Source organism: Opisthocomus hoazin, chromosome 2 (assembly GCF_030867145.1).
Source record: "Opisthocomus hoazin isolate bOpiHoa1 chromosome 2, bOpiHoa1.hap1, whole genome shotgun sequence".
Classification (NCBI taxonomy): Eukaryota; Metazoa; Chordata; class Aves; order Opisthocomiformes; family Opisthocomidae; genus Opisthocomus; species Opisthocomus hoazin.
This window is the reverse complement of record NC_134415.1, coordinates 111,192,531-111,213,880: the sequence shown is the minus strand read 5'-3', so window position 1 is coordinate 111,213,880 and position 21,350 is coordinate 111,192,531. Positions and strand designations below refer to the sequence as shown.

The 21,350-nt window shown below is 39.0% G+C and overlaps 1 protein-coding gene across 18 annotated transcripts in view; it reads left to right on the top strand.

Annotated features, from left to right (window-relative positions):
- MYT1L (myelin transcription factor 1 like) overlaps positions 1-21,350 on the top strand; it is a 324,171-nt gene that overhangs the window by 217,450 nt on the left and 85,371 nt on the right. For 11 of the 18 annotated variants that reach the window (XM_075414772.1, XM_075414771.1, XM_075414773.1 and 8 more), the window contains one exon: positions 19,026-20,003. In XM_075414772.1, the coding sequence (XP_075270887.1) occupies positions 19,026-20,003 (978 nt within the window). The remainder of the gene's footprint in view (positions 1-19,025; positions 20,004-21,350) is intronic. The other 7 variants (XM_075414784.1, XM_075414775.1, XM_075414780.1 and 4 more) reach the window with 1 other exon arrangement.

Here is a 21,350-nt window from a genome sequence, read left to right as displayed (position 1 = left end):
AGTTGGTGGGGGGAACAGGAGAGAGGAGGAAGGGAAGGTATTTTACCATCTCTTAGACCTAATTCAATTTTCTGTAGAAAAGAGTTAATCCTGTGAAACTCAAGTACTTCACTGGCATCTCATTGCCCATACTTTTTGTTAAAAGAAAGTGGATTTTGGATGGAATTCTCAGAGGACATAGATAATATACAGGTAATTTAGGTAAACAGCTCTTCTGGAAAATACTTGGACATTCACTGAAACCATCCTGGCCTTTTTGAAAATCACATCTTTCTAGCCTCATCATTGATAAACCAAAGGACTGAAAATACAGATGTATCCTAAAGAAACACTGTTACAAATCATGAAATACCAATTTAAAATAGAAAGAAAAAAAACCCAAGATGAGTCCCAAATTCTGTGCTCATATTTCTGTACATAATCTGTTGAACCAAAATTAGTGCTTTAAATTCCATAGCAATGGGTGGCATATCCTCTTTACATTTCATTAAATGTGCCGAATCTCTTTGAAGAACAGATATCTATCCATCTATCTCTGAACAGACTTGAGAACCCCTTATGTTCAGCGCCACCACTAAAGGAAAGATGAATCTTTCCAATTTCCCTTATATCCCACAAAGAAACGGCAGATACGTGACCTGTGTTACAATAACCTAACCTGTAAATTGCAATACAAATGGGAAGGAGTAAGATAAAAGGCTGTGTTTGGAATGCTTCTTCTCTGTGATGGCAACTGCCAACAACCTTTGGATTGAAATCTGAAGAGTGCATTTGATTTGCAAGACGAAACGAAGTACTTTCTCCGCTCAGGTAGTTGGGTCCCAAGACTGTTTCACAGAGCTTTTCTATTATAGAAAGAAATCTCCGTTGGAGGAGCTCCTGGAACAGATGTTCCAAGGCACCACTCAGCCCATGTCACATGAAGACATTCAAGATGGCTTTTACTCCAAATATTTCGTAATGTGCCAGGGGCAGGAGGAGTCAGGCTGATTCTAGACCTAAGAAAATCAAATCCATTTCACAAATGATACTATAAAAACCATTGCAGTTTCCCAAGAGGTGAATTATTAGGATGTATAAATCATTAAGACACTCCTTTACAATTTCTCTTGAACTCAAGGTGGTTGGCATATACAATATACCAATATGTAGTACTGCACCTAATTTTTCAGGTGGAATATACTGCAAAAATAGCTGTAAAACATAGACAGCAGTGTATATTCAAAGGAAACATAATGCAGTTTTTTAAATAAAAAAAAGCTAGTACATGGACATAGATATAGATGTTCTACCTTTTTTACATTTCTTTAAACTGTAGGATTGTTTTTAAAAATCTGGTAGTATGTTTGGGTTACTTCCTTCACTTATATGAACTCGACACGGACACATAGGCCCTCATAATTTGAAATCCATCTGTGAACTCTATTGTTAGTGCCCTCTGCTATCTTCCTGATCCCCTCATCAGATTGCTTCTGAAACACTTATGTCCTCTAAGCAAGAGGAGATGCAAACACCAATCTAAAGATGAAAGAAACACATGTACTGAGGAAACTGTTGTGGCACACAGCTTTCCAACTGAGCTTGCCTCTGAAGGCACTCTGCATCTTGATAAAATAAAGACGACAGATTTGTATTAGCAAAGTCACCTGTCCGGCCTGCTGACCACTAATGATATTCATTTATTTAAACTCTTGGCAGGAAAGTGGTCATGTATTTGGTGAATGCAGTAGGTGTTCAGTATTAGAGCAGAGAGCTAGGCTCACATGTACCTCACAGGCAAAACACCTAATAGAAGAATATTATAGCTTTAGATTAAGAGGCCAAAAAGCATAATTTCACTGGTTAGGACAATGTAGATGGAAAGAAGTGCATTTTCTGGGGCCAAAGAACACTAAATGAATGCCTGATAGTTTCACAAGGTAAAGCCTATCTTAACCCTGTGCTAATAAACTCGATTGTTGTATTGTTTCACCTGCTTCATAAAAGAAGAGACCCCATGCTTAGGGTATCATCTCACCAATAACAATTTAAAGAAGAGAAAGAAATAAATAGAGATGCATCTGGAAGACATTTATCCTGGCCATTGCGTTGGTTTCCTCTGCATAAGAAGTGAAAGTTGCCTTCCTGGTCTAGTTACAAAGTGCTCAAGCCTGGGAATGGTTCAGTCAAACTATAGCGTGAGAATTTTTATTGATACTTTCTTTGTGCATTGAAGGTGCAAGTATGGATTACAACAAGTTCTGCTGTTTAGCTGTTTATATTATTTCATATAGAGACATTCAGATAAAACATTTGATCTGAAAATTTGGAAATAATGCAATTAAAAGATTTGGAACAGGTAATTCAGAGCTGGAAACCTCAAGGTTGTGGAGTGGGTGTGGGAAACAGCTAGCCAGTGAATACCCTCTGGATACCCCTAGTTCTCGTGGGAGAAGTTCAGATCTATTTATTACAGTTCTTACATGTTTGTGGTTGGTTCATTGGTTGGTTGGTTCGTTGGTTGGTGGGTTGCCTAAACATGACTGTGGTGTTAGTTTCGTAAACTTTTGCTTGCTGGTGTGTTCCATGCTAAAGGTGTTTACTGTTTGCTGCTCATAGATAGTGTAATTTGTTAAGAGTGGTATTTAAACATTATTTTTGAATTCTCTGAAGTGAGATTGGGCCTGATACTGAGCTTGTTGACATCAGGACAAATGAAGAATAACTGTCAGTAGAGTTACATTTACATGAGGTGGTGTTGCACGTGTCATACCTAACTTTTCCTCCCCTTGAAGAACTATTTTAAAAGACTTCCTTCTATGTGATCGTCTAACTCAGAAGCTCAGTAAATCTGCCAGGCTGTGTCTAGAGACTTATGTGTAACTTTAAGCAGTTAGTAGCCCTCTTCACTTTAACTTCCACGTTTAAAGTTAGGAATGTACTTAAGTATCCTTCTGATGTAAAGGTTTGCATATTTAGCTCCTTTCCTACAAATAAAAGGCCTTAAATGATAATGTAAAATACCTGATCCTTCAAGAGCAAATGATCCAATTATAGCTTTATGCAGTGTAAAGAAATTACTCACCTTTGATGAGACACGTTATAGATCTCTGCCATACACAACTTCTGTTATGTAAGCAGAAATTCTGTAGAGGACAATGGGATGCTTAAGGAGTTCAGGGCCTGAACTGAAGGCCTTAGTAAGAGCACCACGGAACACATTCAGCACCACATCTGATTTTAACGCTGCTTCATTCTGAATCTGTTTTACGTGGCGTGGGGTTGCTTGCTTGTATTTTCATTCACGAACCCTTTCCTTCAGTGTTAGCTGAACGTGAGAGGTTGGTCCCATTGTAATGTCAAATTGCTTCAGGGCTTATGTGTGACCAAACCTTTCTGTAGTCTTGCCGGTTAAGTAGGTCTGGAAAGGAACTGTGTATCTCAGCAGTGCTGCTTTGCATGCTCGCAGATTGCAGTCCGTAGAAGGAGGCTGTGCGGAGGTTGCCTTTTCTGTGTTTCCATTGCATCCTTCTGTCTGCAGATAAATGCTGAGGGTTCCTTGATTTTGCCTCTTGCATTTGTTGTCTGGCAAGATCATACAGTGAAAGTAATTCTTTCTGGAGTAAGATGGATTGGAGCAGAAGTTTAGAACAAAAGTGCTGTAGCCTTAGCACTGTATTCCTGTTCTCACTCAGACTCTCTGTAATCAGTTCGTTACCAATGATCTCCTGGGTTTGGCACAACTGTGTTAAGAAGCTGATGCTTAGGTGTTATAGGGCTTTAAAGAACCACTGGTGAAGTCAGTTACATAGCAGCTCTTTGCATCCATATTTGCAAACATAATGATCTGATGTTGTAGAAAGTCTCGCCTCTGGGCTGTGGCACTTTCGGAAACATATTCACACGCTGTGCAAAACCAAACTCTTCATGTCCTCTCTTTGAATTCCTTTGCCTTTCACAGTGCTACTTCAAAGATTACATTGTCCCTGCTGTACTGCAGCTTACACAGAGACCACAGACTCTGTATGAATCCTTCTTGACACTACAGATGTAAAGATTCTTAAAAATGAGTTTTTCTTGGTCAGTGTTAGAGGTTTCTGTTTTTCCTCTTATGTTTAGAGTGCAGCTCTAAGGACAAATTTTGATGACCCTATTCATTCACAATTCCCACTGGGCTTACGGTGTTTGTCCTAAAAGTGAACACAAATGACAGTTCTTCACCCTGAAAAGCAGAGAACCTTACTTGGTAGCTGTGGGAGTTAATTTTCCACTATTACAGTTCCTCCAGGAGATAATAAAATGAAATAAAATTCCAGACTGGATTGATCATTTCTTCTGATCCATAGCTATTCTCATGAATCAAGTTTGCAGTCCTTGCAAATGCCTCAAGTCATAGGAATTTTGTTTAACTGAAATAAATAAACAACAACAATAACAACGCATTCTTTTGAAACAAAAGCATTGATGTATAATGAACATATATATGTGTAATCCTGAATACTTTTTTGTTATGGAAACATTTCCTTCTCATTTTACAGGTGTCAGAACAATTCAGTTTGTTCTTTTGTCACCTGTCCCACGTATGACATCGTCCTTTTGTACCATAAGAGATATTTATTTGTACCATAAGAGGTATTAATTCTGTGAATTAATGTATTTTACAGGTATTTTTTAAGAGCAGACTGTGTGAGCTACAATTAGCGAGCTGAACAGCAAGGAAGGCCAATCCATTTAGCAAATGAGGACTAATACTAACTAGAAACCACCTCAAGGAGTTTGGTAAAGGATGTTGCCTTAGAAAAGGCCACTGATGTGGTTATGGACTCAAGCTGGTTTTGGTCACTGTTGTTGAAATCCTCAGAATTGTTTAGCACATAAAGGCTTCATGCAGAAAGCGCTGAAAATAGTCAATATCACTAACGTTAAGCATGTCTAGTGTCCATAACACCACAGTTGGATTTTTAAATTTTTTTTTCCAAGGAGTCCATGTCAGGTATTATATACTCTGTGCAGTAAATATGACAGTTTTAGCAAAAATCTACAGTGACTCTGTAGTAGAAAGTTTTGCCAGTTTACAGGATTGACAACTCAAGACCTAATGGGGGTTTAGTAGGTGAACTCATCAGTCTGATAGTTTTGTCATCCCCAAAGCTTATTTTTGTGGGCTATACTATTAATAGGAAGAGTAATAGTCTTGCTGTGAAACTAAAGCAACTCCACAGAAGCGCTGAATTTACAGTTACGAAAACAAAGCCACCAGGCATTTTCTTCCTTGTACTCCGTAGACATGGATTACTGACAGTAACGGGGGAAAGATCTGTGTGGCCTGAATACTTCCAGTCACCTGTTACAGGAGTGTTTGCAAAGCTGCCTGGGCCCACGTCAGGCTTTATGTTTTCTGAAACATATTTGGTGAGATTCTTTACGTATCCTGTACACTTTGAAGACATGCTATGCAACTGCTTTTCTTTTTGTTTCTCTTGTATGAAATCTATTGTTTCACCAACTGCCTCAACTTGTCATAGAACTTCTATATAAACAAGGTGCATATGCTAAACAGTTTCTTGGACGCCCTGTAAAGCACTGGACTTCAGTCTTTACAGAATAACCCTTAGCTATCTTTGTATCATCTGCAATAATTAAAACGTCATTCAACTTTAAAGGTTGGCATCCCATGGAAAGTTAAAAATTGTTTCTTTTTCTATTGCAATATGTTGAATAAAACTTTGCCCTCAGATCATTAAGTGCAAATTATATTTTAAAATGTAGCAGTGGAAATACATAAAGTTAGATAATTATTACTAGACTGTTAGGAATAGCGCTGAAGTTGGACTTACATAAAATATACGTTAGAGTGTATTTTATATACTTTATATAAAATATTTGTTAGAGTTTCTTCATTCACTGATGAGAGCAGTCTGTGTATATCCTTCTCTGAGAATACAGTGAGAGAGCAAAACGTTTAAGTGAATAGAAGTTGGAATCCTTTCTTGGGATCCAAGGATCCTCCTACATTTGATGGAGCGAGGTAAATGTTTCAGAGTAGAATGAAATGGAAATTCCGTCCCTATCTGTAACTCAGGTACCTGAGCTGTGTGAGAGAGGTGATGCAGGAGTTCAGTGCACCTTTCCTTCTTTCCTGACACAGAAGGTTGGAGGCTAGACTGGAGACTGCTTTGCATAACCAATGCTCTTATGTATTTTGCTGAAGCTCTGTCACACCCTAGAAAAAAAATTCATGAACTGCAGTAGACCAAAGGGGGTCATTCTTCCAGGAAAATGGGATATGCTGGGCTCCTGTCTTTGCTCCAAGGACACTCTCACCATCTTATGAATTGACTGCTTAATATTAGGCTACAAAATCAGTCCTGGGAGCAGGGATCAGGCACTACATTTCTCTCTTTTAGGCAAGTGCCCTTGTATAATATGTACAGTAAAAACAGTGTATTTTTGCATGACCCAAAGAGCATAAAAAAAAATCATAGAATCATAGAATAGTTTGGATTGGAAGGGACCTTTAAGGGTCATCTAGTCGAACCCCCAGTGTATGGATCTTACACTGCTCTTGTGTTTTCTGCTTGCCAGTGGAGCTTGCAGCCAGTCTAGCTTTTATTGTGGTGAGCAGCAAACTTTCTTGGGAGATGTGGTATTGAATCCACTCAAACTGGGAAAGCTTTTACTCTTAGTCTTCCAGTTCTTTACCAAGTGACCTATTAAACAATGCATTTTACCTGGGAGATGGGCAGAAGGGGTTGAGAAGGGAAAATGAAGGAGGAAACAGGTAGTTCTTCTCTTGGCTACAAATTAAAATAAGGCAGTCAAAACTTTAAGACTTTATGGGAAGCCTTTTGCTTTCAAGTGTGTATTAGAGAATACCTGTTGGATTGGGTCTCTCTGGGAACTTATGTATGAAAACACCCAATGTCTAGAATCCTTCAAGGCTTAAATGGCAGATAGGTGGAGAGCTGCTTAAGGATGGAGCTGTTTTGGCATACATACAAGCAGAGCCTTGAGCAGTCGATCAGTGTTAGAGTTTAGATGTCTCCCAGGTTTAAGCCACAAATGAGCATAGGTGTAGTTTTATCACCAAGAGAAACAGAAATGTGACTGTTCCTTTCTATACAATGTGCCACATGAGAAGTCCAGTCTGAAAGTGATGTAGAAATTGCTGCTACTATTCTTTTTTTTTTTTTTAAGTAAGTGATTCATGAGTTTAAGAACAAATTTGATTCAATGGCTGGAGGATCTTCTGACACAGAAATGGAAAGAGTAAGTTCCAAGTGTAAAAGGGAGTACAGGACTTACACAGAAAAAAAAAAAAAAGGCAGTAGAAAGATATAAAGAAATAATTAGGAGGTCAGCATGGGAGTACTGCAGAGAGAAAGTGAAATGTGCTGTTCGGATTCCTTCCTGGACAGCGGGAAATTACAAAGACGTGAAAGCTGCAGTCTAGACTCTGCATTATGCAGAATCTTTAAAATAACAATAAAAAGGCTTTAAGAAAGAAGGGTAATTTTACAGTATAGCTAATCAGGATCGGCTAGACAAAATACCCACACCCACAGGTGATGCAACACAGTACAGTTCTTTTCTGTTGTTATATTTTCCCCTCGCTAGCATGCGAGCATTTTCCTGCAGCTCATGATGTGATGTAAATTACTGTGTATTTTTACCATGCTGATGGAATTTTATATCATTGTCAGTAGTAGAATCAGAACTAAACAGATGCAGAGCACTTTTAAAAACCCTACCAATAAGAGCAGACTCTCTGAGACTTTTTATAATATGGAAAACCAAGATTATTAAACTTGACTTTACAAACAGCAATGAGCCAAAATTACTGTTTAGAAATGTGTAACTAAAAGTAATAGCAATGTATTCATAAAAGAAAGAAGAACTGTCTTTTGGCAAATACGTGTTTTGCTTGAAATCCACATATTACACATCACTGAGATAGGCAGTGTGGAAATAGTGTACACAGTTTATCTGAGTTTTAGGAATGGACTTGATGCAGTTTCATTTAATAAACTCATTTTGAAGTCATAAAACAGAATGCAGCACCAGATACAAGGGGACAGAGGGGAAAAGTTTGTGTTGGATAGGTTAATTCCATTGGCTCTTTAGTAGCTCAGATACTTCAGTGTGCAGAAATTTAAGTTTATGAGACTAGAGCCTAAAATTAATCATACAAAGTGCAGTTGAAAGAGAACAGTATGTTAGGGTGATGTCAGTATGAATCACCTGATGAAAACGTGAAGAAAAAAATAAATGCAAACATGGTTTCAGACAGAAGCAGAGGTATTGACTTTATCTCATGTACATTGCTTTCACCAGTTAACTCCAGCAAAACAAGTTCTGAGCTGAACCATCCCGAGACCAGACTCAGACTCAGGTTTTAGTTTTGTACAGTGTAAGATTATCTCTCTATCAATGTGTGTGTGCATGTATTTTGGAAAACTGGCTATTGTGGCTATTTGTTTGGTTGATCCACTTTGTCATTTGTTGTTTCTGTGAGGCCAGTTGGAGTAAGAGTTTCAGCAAAGATGTCATGCACTGAGACTGTGCTGCTCTAGTCAGTTTAGGCACTGTAAGGCTGGCTACAAAGCCACTGCCATCATAGCTGGCAGGTATATCTTTAGTTGGAAATATATAGAAACATGTGTAATTATGTAGGTGGTTGCATTTGTCCAGCAGAAGTTTTCTTTTTATGAGATACAAACTTTCATCATCAGGACAGATAATTTAGTGCAGATGTGAGCAGCAGTGCGAAATCCCTTATTGAAAGGAGGAGCTGACAAGTTCTAAAATGGTGACACTGTGTGTTTTATAGGTGGACAGGTAGTTGGAGCATACCTTTGCAGATGCAGTAGTGACAGAAAAAAGTTTTTTGGATCTGTTACCATAGCATATATTTCCTGCATTTGACAGGTCTCTGGTGCTCTAATCTCCTTCTTAGACCTATTTCCCGTCTCATGGGCCATCTGTACACATAATATAGATGGCAAATGAACAAAGATAACAAACACTCTTTGTAGCTAGCTAAGAGCTGGCTGCACCATTGAGTCATCGTTTTCTGGTTTTTGAGGTCCACTGTGTACGTGTTCTTGGCTGACTGGCGTAGCATGGTTAAAAGAATAGGTTCCCATTTGCCATAGTTGTTCTTTCTGAAGCTGCAGCTGACAGTGTGCTTTCCATCGATCCCAACTTACAGGTTGTCCTGCCTTGTTCTCTGTCTCTTCAGTCACAGTAATTGAAGACTGCATCTATGTCAGTGAATAAACAGATCATAGTCCACTCATTTAACGCTGAGTTCAACGGTTGCATGTCTTGAGGGCGTACAGCTAAGCTTTTACCTTCCAAAACAGGACCACCACATTCAAACTCCTTCTTGGGAATGGTCCCTAACCAGCACTTCTGCACTGTGTCTGGACATTGCTGGAAGGATGCTAAGTCACTCAAGTCAAAATCATGCCAGGACTTTACCAAGGGTATAGCAGTATGAATAATCATGTGCCACTGCTTGTTCTGGTGTTGTGTCCATGATTAGTTTATACTAGAATGGCTATAACCAGAGAGGCAAAGCACCCTTTGTATTTACTGTCTCCTTATTCTATGGAGTATTACTCAGCCTTCCTAGTCACAAAAAGATGGGGAATGAGATAAATGTAGATGAAGAAGCTGGATGAGGGGATAAGGAAAAAAAGGAACAAACCCCCTAATGAAAAGCTTTACATTTCAGATGAAATAAAGTCTGGCACTCATGCACTCATGCACATAGAATCATAGAATGATAGAATTCTTTGTCCTGCCAGATGCCTTGGCACTGAACTCATTGAGGGGATAGAAGGAGAAACAGGAAGAAGAAATTTCAGTGATACTATATTTAGCAGTTCTCTCATCCTCTAGAACGGTAGTGATGTGTGCTGCTGTCCCCTCTGCCAGTCAGGTCAGATTATTGTCAAAACACAAACAGGCTTCCTTTGATAATCAAACACAATTAAAAATAAGTAAACTTACAATGGAGATCGAATGCATCCAATAAGGTATAACTCTCTCCATGTGACTCATACAATCACGAGCATCTCTCCCATCCGAAGCATCCATACTACCCCGTCCACACCAGCCTTTCCCTGTACAACTTCGTCTCTGTCCACAACCTAAAGATAGCTCCTTTTGGGTAAATCCTTTATTCTCTCTTGCCTGCAGTTTCTACTGTGCCATACTAAAGATGTTGTTGGGGTTCAGCAAGGAGCAATTTGAAAGTTTTTAGTAAAAGCAATTGGGGTAGGGTTCATCGCATCAATTTAATTTATAACCGATCAAGAGAAATAATCACTTTTAGGGAGTAATTCAGCCAATCTACTTTAGATGTCTAGCTTAGGATGAAAAAAATCATATTCCAAGTTCCATCTTGATGCCCGTTGGCTATAAATGGAGTCTAGATGTGTAGTTTGTACAGAGAAATGTTCAATATGGACATCTGCATTGAGTCAGAGATCTGAACTGAAACAAAACCAGTGAAGAGATTATGTATCCCTATAGTAACAGTTTCCACCATTTCCCAGAGATTTGTATGTGAGAAAAAAAATGTTAGTTTATGAACTGAAAATGTGTTCTTCAAGCTGCATCCTTTGCAAAGCAGTGATCATGGAGAGGGCCATAGGTAGGAGTCACTGTCTCCTAAGCAGCCTTTGGAGTAGCCCCATGCGAAGCTCCATATCAAGAGCTGTCTGAGTGGGTGTTCTCCCACTGGTGCAGCTGGTCCTCTGCTCCCCTGCTGTCTCCCTGCTGTATCTCAGTATCTGGAGAATAGCTTTGGCTTCCTCATCGCCTTCTGCCCTGCTGTGCTGTTGAAACCTGAAAGAAAGCAAGTAACTGCCATATTCCACTGAGTCATTATAAGGCTATGAGACAGAAGATGTCCCCTCCCTCAGATAGACTTCCTAGGGAGAAACAGTAGGACAAAATTAATACCAGTCATCAGCTAAAGCCATCTCATTATCTGCCCAGACAGAAGTCAGGTTAAAACAGTTAGGGGCTGCCTGAACCTGATTCTCAAAGAAGCATGGACCAGATGGGAATGACTAGCTAAATTGTACGGCCCTTGCAAACCCAGCATATCCACTTCTGATCACAGATACTCTCAGCAACTTCCTTCTTGAACGTAAACATAAGGCTTTATACCAAATATTGCAGATGCTGAAAACCAAACAAGCAGGTTTCATACCAGCCAGGGATCTTATCTACCTAAAGGGATGCCTGTAGGTAACTGAGAAGTATTTTCTACTCTCTCTGTGGTGGAAAAAAAAAAATCCCCAGCGTACTCATTGCATTTTGACTTTTTGGAAATAATGTTTGACTGTCAGGATGAAAAGACTGAAGATTGTAACTAGAAGGCTGAGGGAAGTGGTTGTTCCCCTTTATTCGGCACTTACACTATTGTATGTGGAACACTACATCCAGTTTTGGGCTCATCAGTGTAAAAAAGCCTTCTAATACTGGAGTCCAGGGGTGAACAACCAAGATCATTAAAGAGCTGGAGCACATGATGTACGAAGAGAGACTGAGAAACAAGAATTTGTTCACTTGAGGAAGAGAAGGCTAAGGGGAGATCTTATGTCTGCCTTTAGTTACCTTAGTGGAGGGCAGAGAGAAAATTGAGGTGTGCGTTGACAGAATGAGAGTCAGCAGACACAAGGTATAACAAAAGAAATTCCATTTAGAAATAGGGAAGGAATTTTTCACTGTGAGGGTGATCAAACACTGAAACAGATTTCCCAGAGATGCTGTGTTATCTTCGTCCTGGAAGATACTCAGAACTGGCCTGGCAGGACAGAGCTCTGAGAATCTGCTCTAAGATGGCCCTCTTTTTGAACAAGGGTTGGACCAGATAGCCTCCAGAGGTCCCTTCCAACCTCAGCTACTCCATGATTCCACAACACCAGTGCAATGTAGATGGCATGTGAGATGCTCTAAGATCAAAGAAAGGCAAGCAATACCATGTGGTGAAAAGACAAAATCTTAAACGGAGAATATTGGGTTAAGTCAGAACCTAGATAATTTTTAAGAAGCTGTTGCAGTCTGTCACTTGAAGCAAAATTACCACAGTCATGATCTTGCCAGAGGAGCTGTCAGATACCTTCAGATCCTTGTCCCAAACTGTACTGATACAGGTAGCTCACAGGGACTTAGGTGGGAAAACATGGATGCATAACAAATGACCTCATTTTTAAAAATACGCAGTATCCCTGTTCATCTGGATTATCTGATGCTTTCTCTTCATATCTAAATTCCTGCCTGATTCTGTGATATTGATAGGAATAACCCAAGTAAGAACACCTATATGCTACTAATACTTTATGTGAATATTCGTAGACTAGGATGCGATTCATGCAGGTCTGCCATAGATGGAAGCATAAGAACAGGTTCTAAGGATGCATAAGCAGAGAAAAAAAGAGTGTTTCAGGGCATTGTGTATATACAAACACCTGTGCATTTAGATGAGAATACACTGATTTGTACAGAAAACTGTCTTCAAAAATGCTGTTATGCCAAAATAGTTTAGTAATATTCATTGTTTCTATTTAAAATGTATTTTAATAGCAAAAAGAATAAAAAAATTGAATGCTTTTATATGTCAGTAATCACTCCACAACAGGAAAGAAACTCAGATCTATGAGGATCCATTTTAGTCCGTAGGGAAGGGGGGGTGGGGAACGTAGTACTTAATTTTGCAGTGAGCAAAACCAGATAAAAAGTGGAACCCATAGAAAATGAAAAGATCAAAATGTAACAGAAAAAAAAAGATAGAGGAGGAAAAGACACAGTAACCCAGCAAATTATGTACAGTATTTAAAAGTCTGTACGGGCTTGCTCTGTGGTCCTCACTTCTACTTTATAATACTGAATCCTACTGTGATGTGTTGTGTTCTTTAGCTCAGACCTACCTTGCCGTGCTTAATGACTTCTACTCTTCATTTATTTTACTTTGAACATTGGTTATTAGTTGAATGCTATAATTATTGTAGAAGAGTCTAAACAGTAAATCCCAGTATTATAACTATTATAAGTAGGTGTAGCAGGCTGAGGGGGAGGAGTGAAAAAAAAATAGATATAATGGAATAATTAGAGTGCATCAAGTAAATAAGTGAGCAGTTATCTTTTTCTTTTGACTTTCATAAGGTAATGCAAGGTCCATAAAGGAATCAACTACTATAAAAACAAATTGCTTGCTTTACCTAAAGTACTTACAGCGTAAAAAAACTTCAGGAACTTTTGCAGAGATGGGGAAAGAATTGCACATGGTCAACTACAGTGTTCACTGCATCCCTGAAACAGGCATACTCAAAGGCTTGGACCCTCATCCAAATCCCATGTCAGTAGGAGTGTTCAGACTTTTAGAGACCTTGCTTAGGCCCTCAGAGAGTTACATGTGCTCTGTTTCTTCATTGTGGAGTGGAGAAGTTGTTGAGAGCTCGCTCAGTTTAAGACCTCTTCAGTTTCCTTACTCATTTTCCCAGAGGAGAAGGCAATGCACAAATAACCCCCTGCCCCATATGATGCTGTAACTTTATAAGATTTGGAATTAATTTGTGCCAACATTGTCTTGCTAAATATTTGTCATAGGCCAGCTATTATAGATTGTGATGTGGAGATATATGCGTGCGCCTCACTTTGCAGCTTAGAGGGGGAAGAACAGTGATGCAGTAGTATCATATGCTGAATGCTTAGGAACTGACAAGTGGCAGTGGCAAGGGCAGCAAAGTGTTTTAAGACAGGCAATGATGCCTGGATAATGAAACCATCCATCTGGGCAGGAAGCCTCTGTGACCACATATAGGTTCAGCTTGTTAGCCATCACGTTTTCCCATGGCTGGGAGAAAGTGAGTAATTTGATACATGGACCACAGATTTGGAAAGTCTTGTTTCTGAAGTCTTTGGCCTTTGGTAGGAATGTAGCTGCTATTACTGAAGTATCATTGCCTCTCTCTGCAGAATCTCTTGAACTAAATGCTGTATATTTTCCTTTTCAAAAAGAAGGTGCTGTTTTGCATGACTCCCTACACTGAAAACAGCAAGCCATTTCTTCTGCCAACAAATTGTTTAAATATGGATGTGATAGGAACAAAGGGAGGAAACAATCAAGGACATAGAGGCTGTAGTCCTTATTCTGCAGTGACTCCTGGTACAACATGGAGAGAGCCGCTTGCCTTCTCTGTGTCTCAATTGCCCATCTGTAAAATGGGGTTAAAATACCTACCTCACAGGGGTGTTGTGAGGCTTTTAAAAATAACGTTTGTAAAGTGCTTTGAGATCCTTGGATGAAAGGTGTGATGAGAAATCAAATTATTCACTTTTTTTGGTGCAACACAAGAGTGCACTTCTGTTGAGATGGCTAAAGGCTTCCAGCTCTTTCTAGCTATTCCACATAACCTTCACTATAATTTCCCTCCTGTCATTTGTTGTATCTGCTGGGAATTGAACAAATTTTGCAATCAAGGATACCTAAATTCATAGAAATATAGAATCATAGGTTGGAAAAGACCTCTAAGATCATCGAGTCCAACCATCCACCCAACACCACCATTCCTACTAAACCATATCCCCAAGTGCCACATCTACACGTTTTTTAAACACCTCCAGGGATGGGGACTTAATCACCTCCCTGGGCAGCGTATTCCAATGCCTGACCACCCTTTCAGTAAACAAATTTTTTCTAATATCTAATCTAAACCTCCCCTGACACAACTTGAGGCCATTGTCTCTCATCCCATCGCTAGTTACTTGGGAGAAGAGACCAGCACCTGCCTCACCACAACCTCCTTTCAGGTGGTTGTAGAGAGTAATAAGGTCCCCCTTCAGCCTGCTCTTCTCCAGACTAAGCAGCCCCAGTTCCCTCAGCCCCTCCTCATGAGACTTGTTCTCCAGACCCCTCACCAGCCTCGTTGCCCTTCTCTGGACACGCTCCAGCACCTCAATGTCCCTCCCTCTTGTAGTGGTGGGCCCAAAACTGAACACAGTACTCCAGTTGCGGCCTCACCAGTGCCGAGTACAGGGGCACCATCACCTCCCCACTCCTGCTGCCCACACTATTCCTGATACAAGCCAGGATGCCGTTGGCCTTCTTGGCCACCTGGGCACACTGCTGGCTCGTGTTCAGCCGGCTGTCGACCAACACCCCAAGGTCCTTTTCCGCTGGGCAGCTTTCCAGCCACTCCTCCCCAAGCCTGTAGCGTTGCATGGGGTTGTTGTGGCCAAAGTGCAGGACCAAGCACTTGGCCTTGTTGAACTTCATACAGTTGGCCTCAGCCCAACGATCCAGTCTGTCCAGATCCCTCTGCAGAGCCTTCCTACCCTCGAGCACATCAACAGTCCCACCCATCTTGGTGTCATCTGCAAACTTACCGAGGGAGCACTCAGTCCCCTCATCCAGATCATTGATAAAGATGTTAAACAAGACCAGACCCGAAGTTGTCACAATATTGTGCAGATGAGGGCTAAATCAATCTGATACTCTGTTTAAGCTGTGTTGCATGTTCCTCCTCCGTGCAGCCCTAAAGCTAACAGAAAAAGGATGTGTGATAACTTCGTGCGCTCTTCAGCTAAACTGGCTAACTTGTGTCTTTCTGAAACAAACTCAGCCTCTTCACCAATAAAAAACCTGCAATTTGGGTCAGTGGTTACAAAACTTATGTAAGGAGTAGAGTAGGTGTTTTAGTCCTATATGTTTTGCAGTCATTTAAGAAACGACCATTAAACAATGCAGACTAGAGGTAGTTACCGTGTTAAAAGTTATGTCTTAGGAATTGTAGAAATGTGAAATGAAAGCAAGGTTAGATTTTACAGAGCTGAATCAAAGAAAAGGCACATAGAGCTGCTAAGGTAGCATACTTTCCAGAAGACCCTTAACTAATACACAAACTAATTATTTACATAAAATTTCAGTTTAATAAACAGGTGACACTGGTGCTTCACTAGAGCAGGGTCAGCATCCACCAGACTGTCATAGAGGAGAGAACATAGTATACATAAATACCTTTTCATTAAAATTAGCTGCTGCATGGAGGTAAGAAACATGAGCAAAAAAGTTGGTAGAGAAAGTAGACGCGAGAAAAGGCCAAAAATTAAAAGAGGAGGAATGAAACTTGATTAAAATACTTTGTTTTCCTGCCTCTCATCAGGGTTTCATGCTTTACGTTTTCTTCTCCTCCACCACCTTTTTTTCTTCTTCTTTTTAGGATGGAATGGGCAGGAGAACTGATACAACCAAACAGAATAAAAAATACTATAGCTACAGCTTTCACCCAGCTTCACCTACTCAAAAGGAATTTACATGTCTTCACTCACACAGTACGTGATTGCTGTGGAGGCAAAGTATAACACATTCCTCCCATTGGTGATCATTTACATGACTCTTATTCATGTGAAAACAAACACAAATGCCCTTTTTTTAAAAAAAAAAAACCTGAAACTTTTCGCATTTCAAAGCTGGTCTAGAATAGTCACTGTGTACCTGAACAGTTCTCTGGATGGCTTGAGAAAATACGTTTTTTTCCTACTCTTTATTTCAGTATCCTGTTAGAGCTAGATTTAGGCTGATTTCACCAGTTTGTAGATACTTGATGCTAAACTTGAAGGCCCTGGCAATTTTAGAGCTATAGCTCACTGCTTCTGTAATTACTTTGATGTTCCTTCTGCTACATCTGACTGCCCATAAGACATAGTTACAAGAAGCACCCCACAAAACCAGCAGTTTCGACTGAACAGTCTTCTTGGCATCAAGTTGTCCTTAATATTTAAATTAATGTGGGATTTGTTTGTACATTTCACTTTAGAAAATTATTATTAGTGTATTAAAGCATGGTCTTTTTCAGTACCACAAACTAATTATCCAGTTATCCTTAACTGCCTACTTCTGTGCAGTCATTCAAGATGGAAATTTTTCAAATAGGAAGTCTAAGTGACATCCCTTACTTTTACGCTGAAAATCTGGTACTCTGCTATACTTAGTTTTTGAGGGACTGAAACGTAAATATGGATTATTATTATTATCTTGAGAACTAAAATAAAACTACCTTTGATGATAAATAGGTAACCCACTATTGACTTGAAATATCTTGTCATGTAAAAATACCATACAACCTTCCCTATTAATTATCTTCCCACTGTATTCAAGTAGATAATATAGATTATACAATATTTTACCATTAGAGCATTTTTTTTCACTAGATCTAGCCTAGTCATCTACCAGTTCTGCTGCTTAACTACAGCCTACTATCATCCCAGGATCCCTAACCACTGTGTAGAAGGCGTACTATCTTGTGGCTGAAATATTAATTATTGTGCTATTGAGCTTTGTATTTAAAACTCTGATTTATTATCTTGTCCACTGACATAAAAATTATTTTTATCAAAAATTATTTCCTGTCATCAAAACATTAGCGTACAAACCACCTACTACCTACAATTTCCCACTTTGGTTTAACCCAAAACATAGAAGTCACACTTCAGAAAATGCTACGTGTTTAAGTGCACCGGTGTTGAAAAAACATCCGAGCTGAAAAGATGCTTTAAGATGTTGATGGACTAGCTCTTGAGCAGGTGTTAATTGTCCTAGCTCTACTGGTTTCTTTCAGTATGCACCAGCTGAAAAACTGGCCTAGCATGTCAATGTAATGACAGATTTAGGAACTTTTTTTTTCCAGTTATGATGCAAAATATTTAAATATTGCTGGAGTAGCCGATTATCAAAATATAATTTATGAGACATTCATTAGTAAATAATTATGAATGTATATATGTTTGAAGAATGGGTCTAAGAATGACATAACTTCTGAGTATACATGAGATATCAGAAAATGCTCTCTGGATGATTTTCATCTGACCAAATGTGGATGGCTTTAAGGTGGGCATCTAGTCTGAGTCCCTTTGTTGTCAGTGAAGAGAAGTAGGCAATTCTAGTAGTTACTAATTTGGTTCTTAAGAAGATATCTTAACCAGATGAGGTGAACTGTAGCTTTAAAGCATCTGCTTCTCTTACTGACCAAGGACGGGAACATCAAATAGCTTACTTGGATATAGATGCCTGCCTTGCTCATGTCTGAGATTAGGCGAGATGAATCTCACCCTCAGGGCCTCACATTGGCTCCATCTTATTAAGTTGTCCCTTCATTATTCAACAGTTGCTAAAATAAAGCTACGCAAAACGTGGTAACTCTGCACCGTTATGTTACAATACACAGGAGGGTAGATAACAGCCCTGTCGTACATGTATGACCATATAATTTGGGCTAGCATCTTTAATTAAAATTACATTGTGCATATATTTGCTTCTATCTTCCTTTCATGTACCAGTTCTTTATAAATTCTTACTTCTCCACAGTTTGCATAGTTAAACTGAGAGATTTTGATTTCTAGTGATGGATCCACTAAGTAAAGTGCCATTTTGATCTCTGTGTATAGTTATTGGTTATCCAGTTTTACTAGTGTGTATGGTGTTAAAAAAGTGACAATTTCCTGCTTGGTGTATATTTTTTCTCTTTTGGTGAATGGCATTCATCAGTAAGAGAATACATCCAGTAGTACTCACTCCTTTGCCATCTTTATACCACCTTTATACTGTATTTTCAGGAAATACAGGAGTGAGAAAAGGTGGAAGCATAAGCAATTATGTCATATTAATAGTATGATTGTAATAAACCCCAGAAAACTGTAAATATAGAAGTGAAAGGAGAAACATAAGTATTTCTGCCATAATATTTGGCAGGAGCAGTAATTAGCATTTTGACTGCCTTTTTCTTATCAGTTTTGTGAAATAAATTCATGTGAATAGCAAATAAACAAAAATAGCCTTATGGACTATAGAGAAATTCACTTCACATGGGCCTTAGTGTTATAGAATTGCTGTATGATTAACTATATTTGACATGCAGTTTGTTTTCTGTCCGTGCGATTGCAACAACAGTTCCAATTGTAGCCACTTTTTTCTTTTCTTTTCCTTTTTCTTTCTTTCTTTGTTTCTTTCTTTGTTTCTGTTTTTTATGCAGAAGACCATCAAATGAATTGTCACAATACTCGAATAATGCAAGACACAGAAAAAGACGATAACAATAATGATGAGTATGATAATTACGATGAACTGGTGGCCAAGTCATTGTTAAATCTTGGCAAAATTGCAGAGGATGCAGCATACAGAGCCAGGACAGAATCAGAAATGAACAGCAATACATCTAATAGTCTGGAAGATGATAGTGACAAAAATGAAAATATTGGTCGGAAAAGTGAGCTGAGTTTAGATTTAGACAGTGATGTTGTTAGGGAAACAGTGGACTCCCTTAAATTACTAGCACAAGGACATGGTGTAGTGCTTTCAGAAAACATTAATGACAGAAATTATGCAGACAATACTTCACAGCAAGATAACAGGAATATGAACTTTGTAATGCTAGGGAAGCCTGTGAACAATGGACTTACAGAAAAAATGGTGGAGGAGAGTGATGAAGAGGTGTGTCTCAGCAGTTTGGAGTGCTTAAGGAACCAGTGTTTTGATCTGGCTAGGAAACTCAGTGAGACAAACCCACAGGAAAGAAATCAACAGCAAAACATGAACACTCGTCAGCATGTCAGGCAAGAAGATGACTTCCAAGGAAGAACACCAGACCGGAATTACTCTGATATGATGAACCTAATGAGGCTTGAAGAACAGTTGAGTCCCAGATCTAGGACTTTTTCTAGCTGTGCAAAGGAGGATGGTTGTCATGAAAGAGACGATGATACCACCTCTATTACTTCAGATAGGTCTGAAGAAGTGTTTGATATGACAAAAGGTAACTTAACCCTGCTTGAGAAAGCAATTGCTTTGGAAACTGAGAGAGCAAAAGCCATGAGAGAAAAAATGGCAGTGGAAGCTGGAAGGAGGGATAATATGAGATCATTTGAGGAACAGTCTCCAAGACACCTTTCTGGAGATGACAGGAAGCCTAAACCCAGTGACGGCCATGTCAAAAAGCCATATTATGGTAAAGGTAATATTTCTATATACCGTATGTTATGTCATGAGAAAGTGTGAGCTAACGTGTTAAGTTTTGCATAGATATCTGAAATGAAGTTGCTAATTCCACAAAATGGGAACTTTATTTAAATTGTAGTAGTATGACATGATTGTAAAATAGCATCATGCTGCGATTATGAAACAAAAGAATTCATTCTGCAGTGTTAGAAATATGTACAGTATTTCAGTGAATATCATTTGGCTAAATTGAAAAAATAACTGTTCAGGGAAACAAAACAAATAAGAGATCATGTTGAAAGAGGCAAAGATTTTTCTCAAGTTTTTAATATATTTTATAGTAATAATTAAAAACCAATGAAAATAATTACATTGCAAAGTGTATTGGAGAGTGGGGTTTTATGTAGCAGGTAGTCAATCAGCTATGAAGTGCATATTTTACAGATTGGATTGGGTAGGTGGCATCATGACTTATAAAATTATCATCAAATGACAGTTATTGATGAAGCCTCTCCCATCTAAAATGTAGAATTGCCTGATAGAAATTGAACAGTATCAGAATGACCGATAACATAAGATAGGGGCAGTGACTGCACATTAATTATCTTAAGATAGTAAGGTAATGGAAGCCATTTGCTATGCAAGGCATGGTGTGGCCTGGGCTGAGATCAATAGCAATTTCTTTCTTATGTGCATTCCACTTCACTGGTTTCATTCCATTGTGGAAACAGTTAAGGTGCTGCCTTGACCATAATTCAATACGAAAGAAAAAAAAGAAGAAAAAATAAAAAGAACAGATTAAAGGTTACCTTTAGAATGCCTTTTAATTTACAGGATTATCATGGTGATGGTGTGTTTATATTACCACACCCCTCTTCAACATGTCTGCATCTGTACGTGTAGGGCTGTGTTGTATGAAGTGTTCAATACCTCCTGAGACTCATTGAACACCCTTGATTCCCATTGACTTTAGTGGAAGTTGAGGACATGGTATTTCTTGGGCAATGCTAAGCAGGGACTTGGTTCATCTTTTATTTGTTGTAAAAATATTTGGTTTCCTTTCTACAACTAAAATAGTGGGCATTTTTCTCCTTTTTGTAAATCCCTCTCTTGAAGAAGTAATACCTTAAGATCTGCCTGTGGCATTCAGGTACGCAGATGACATCTTGGTCCAAGAAAGGTTTTGAACCTTTTTTTACAAGCCTTAAAGAAAAGTGGTGACCAGTCTTTTAGAAAAGCATGGAAATTACTGATTTCAAACAGTGTTCTGCAATGTATTTTAGTGACGTTTCATTTGTTTTAAACACAAATATATGGTCCCGTGCATGCTGTAGTAACTTTGGGTATTTGGGGAAGACAACTT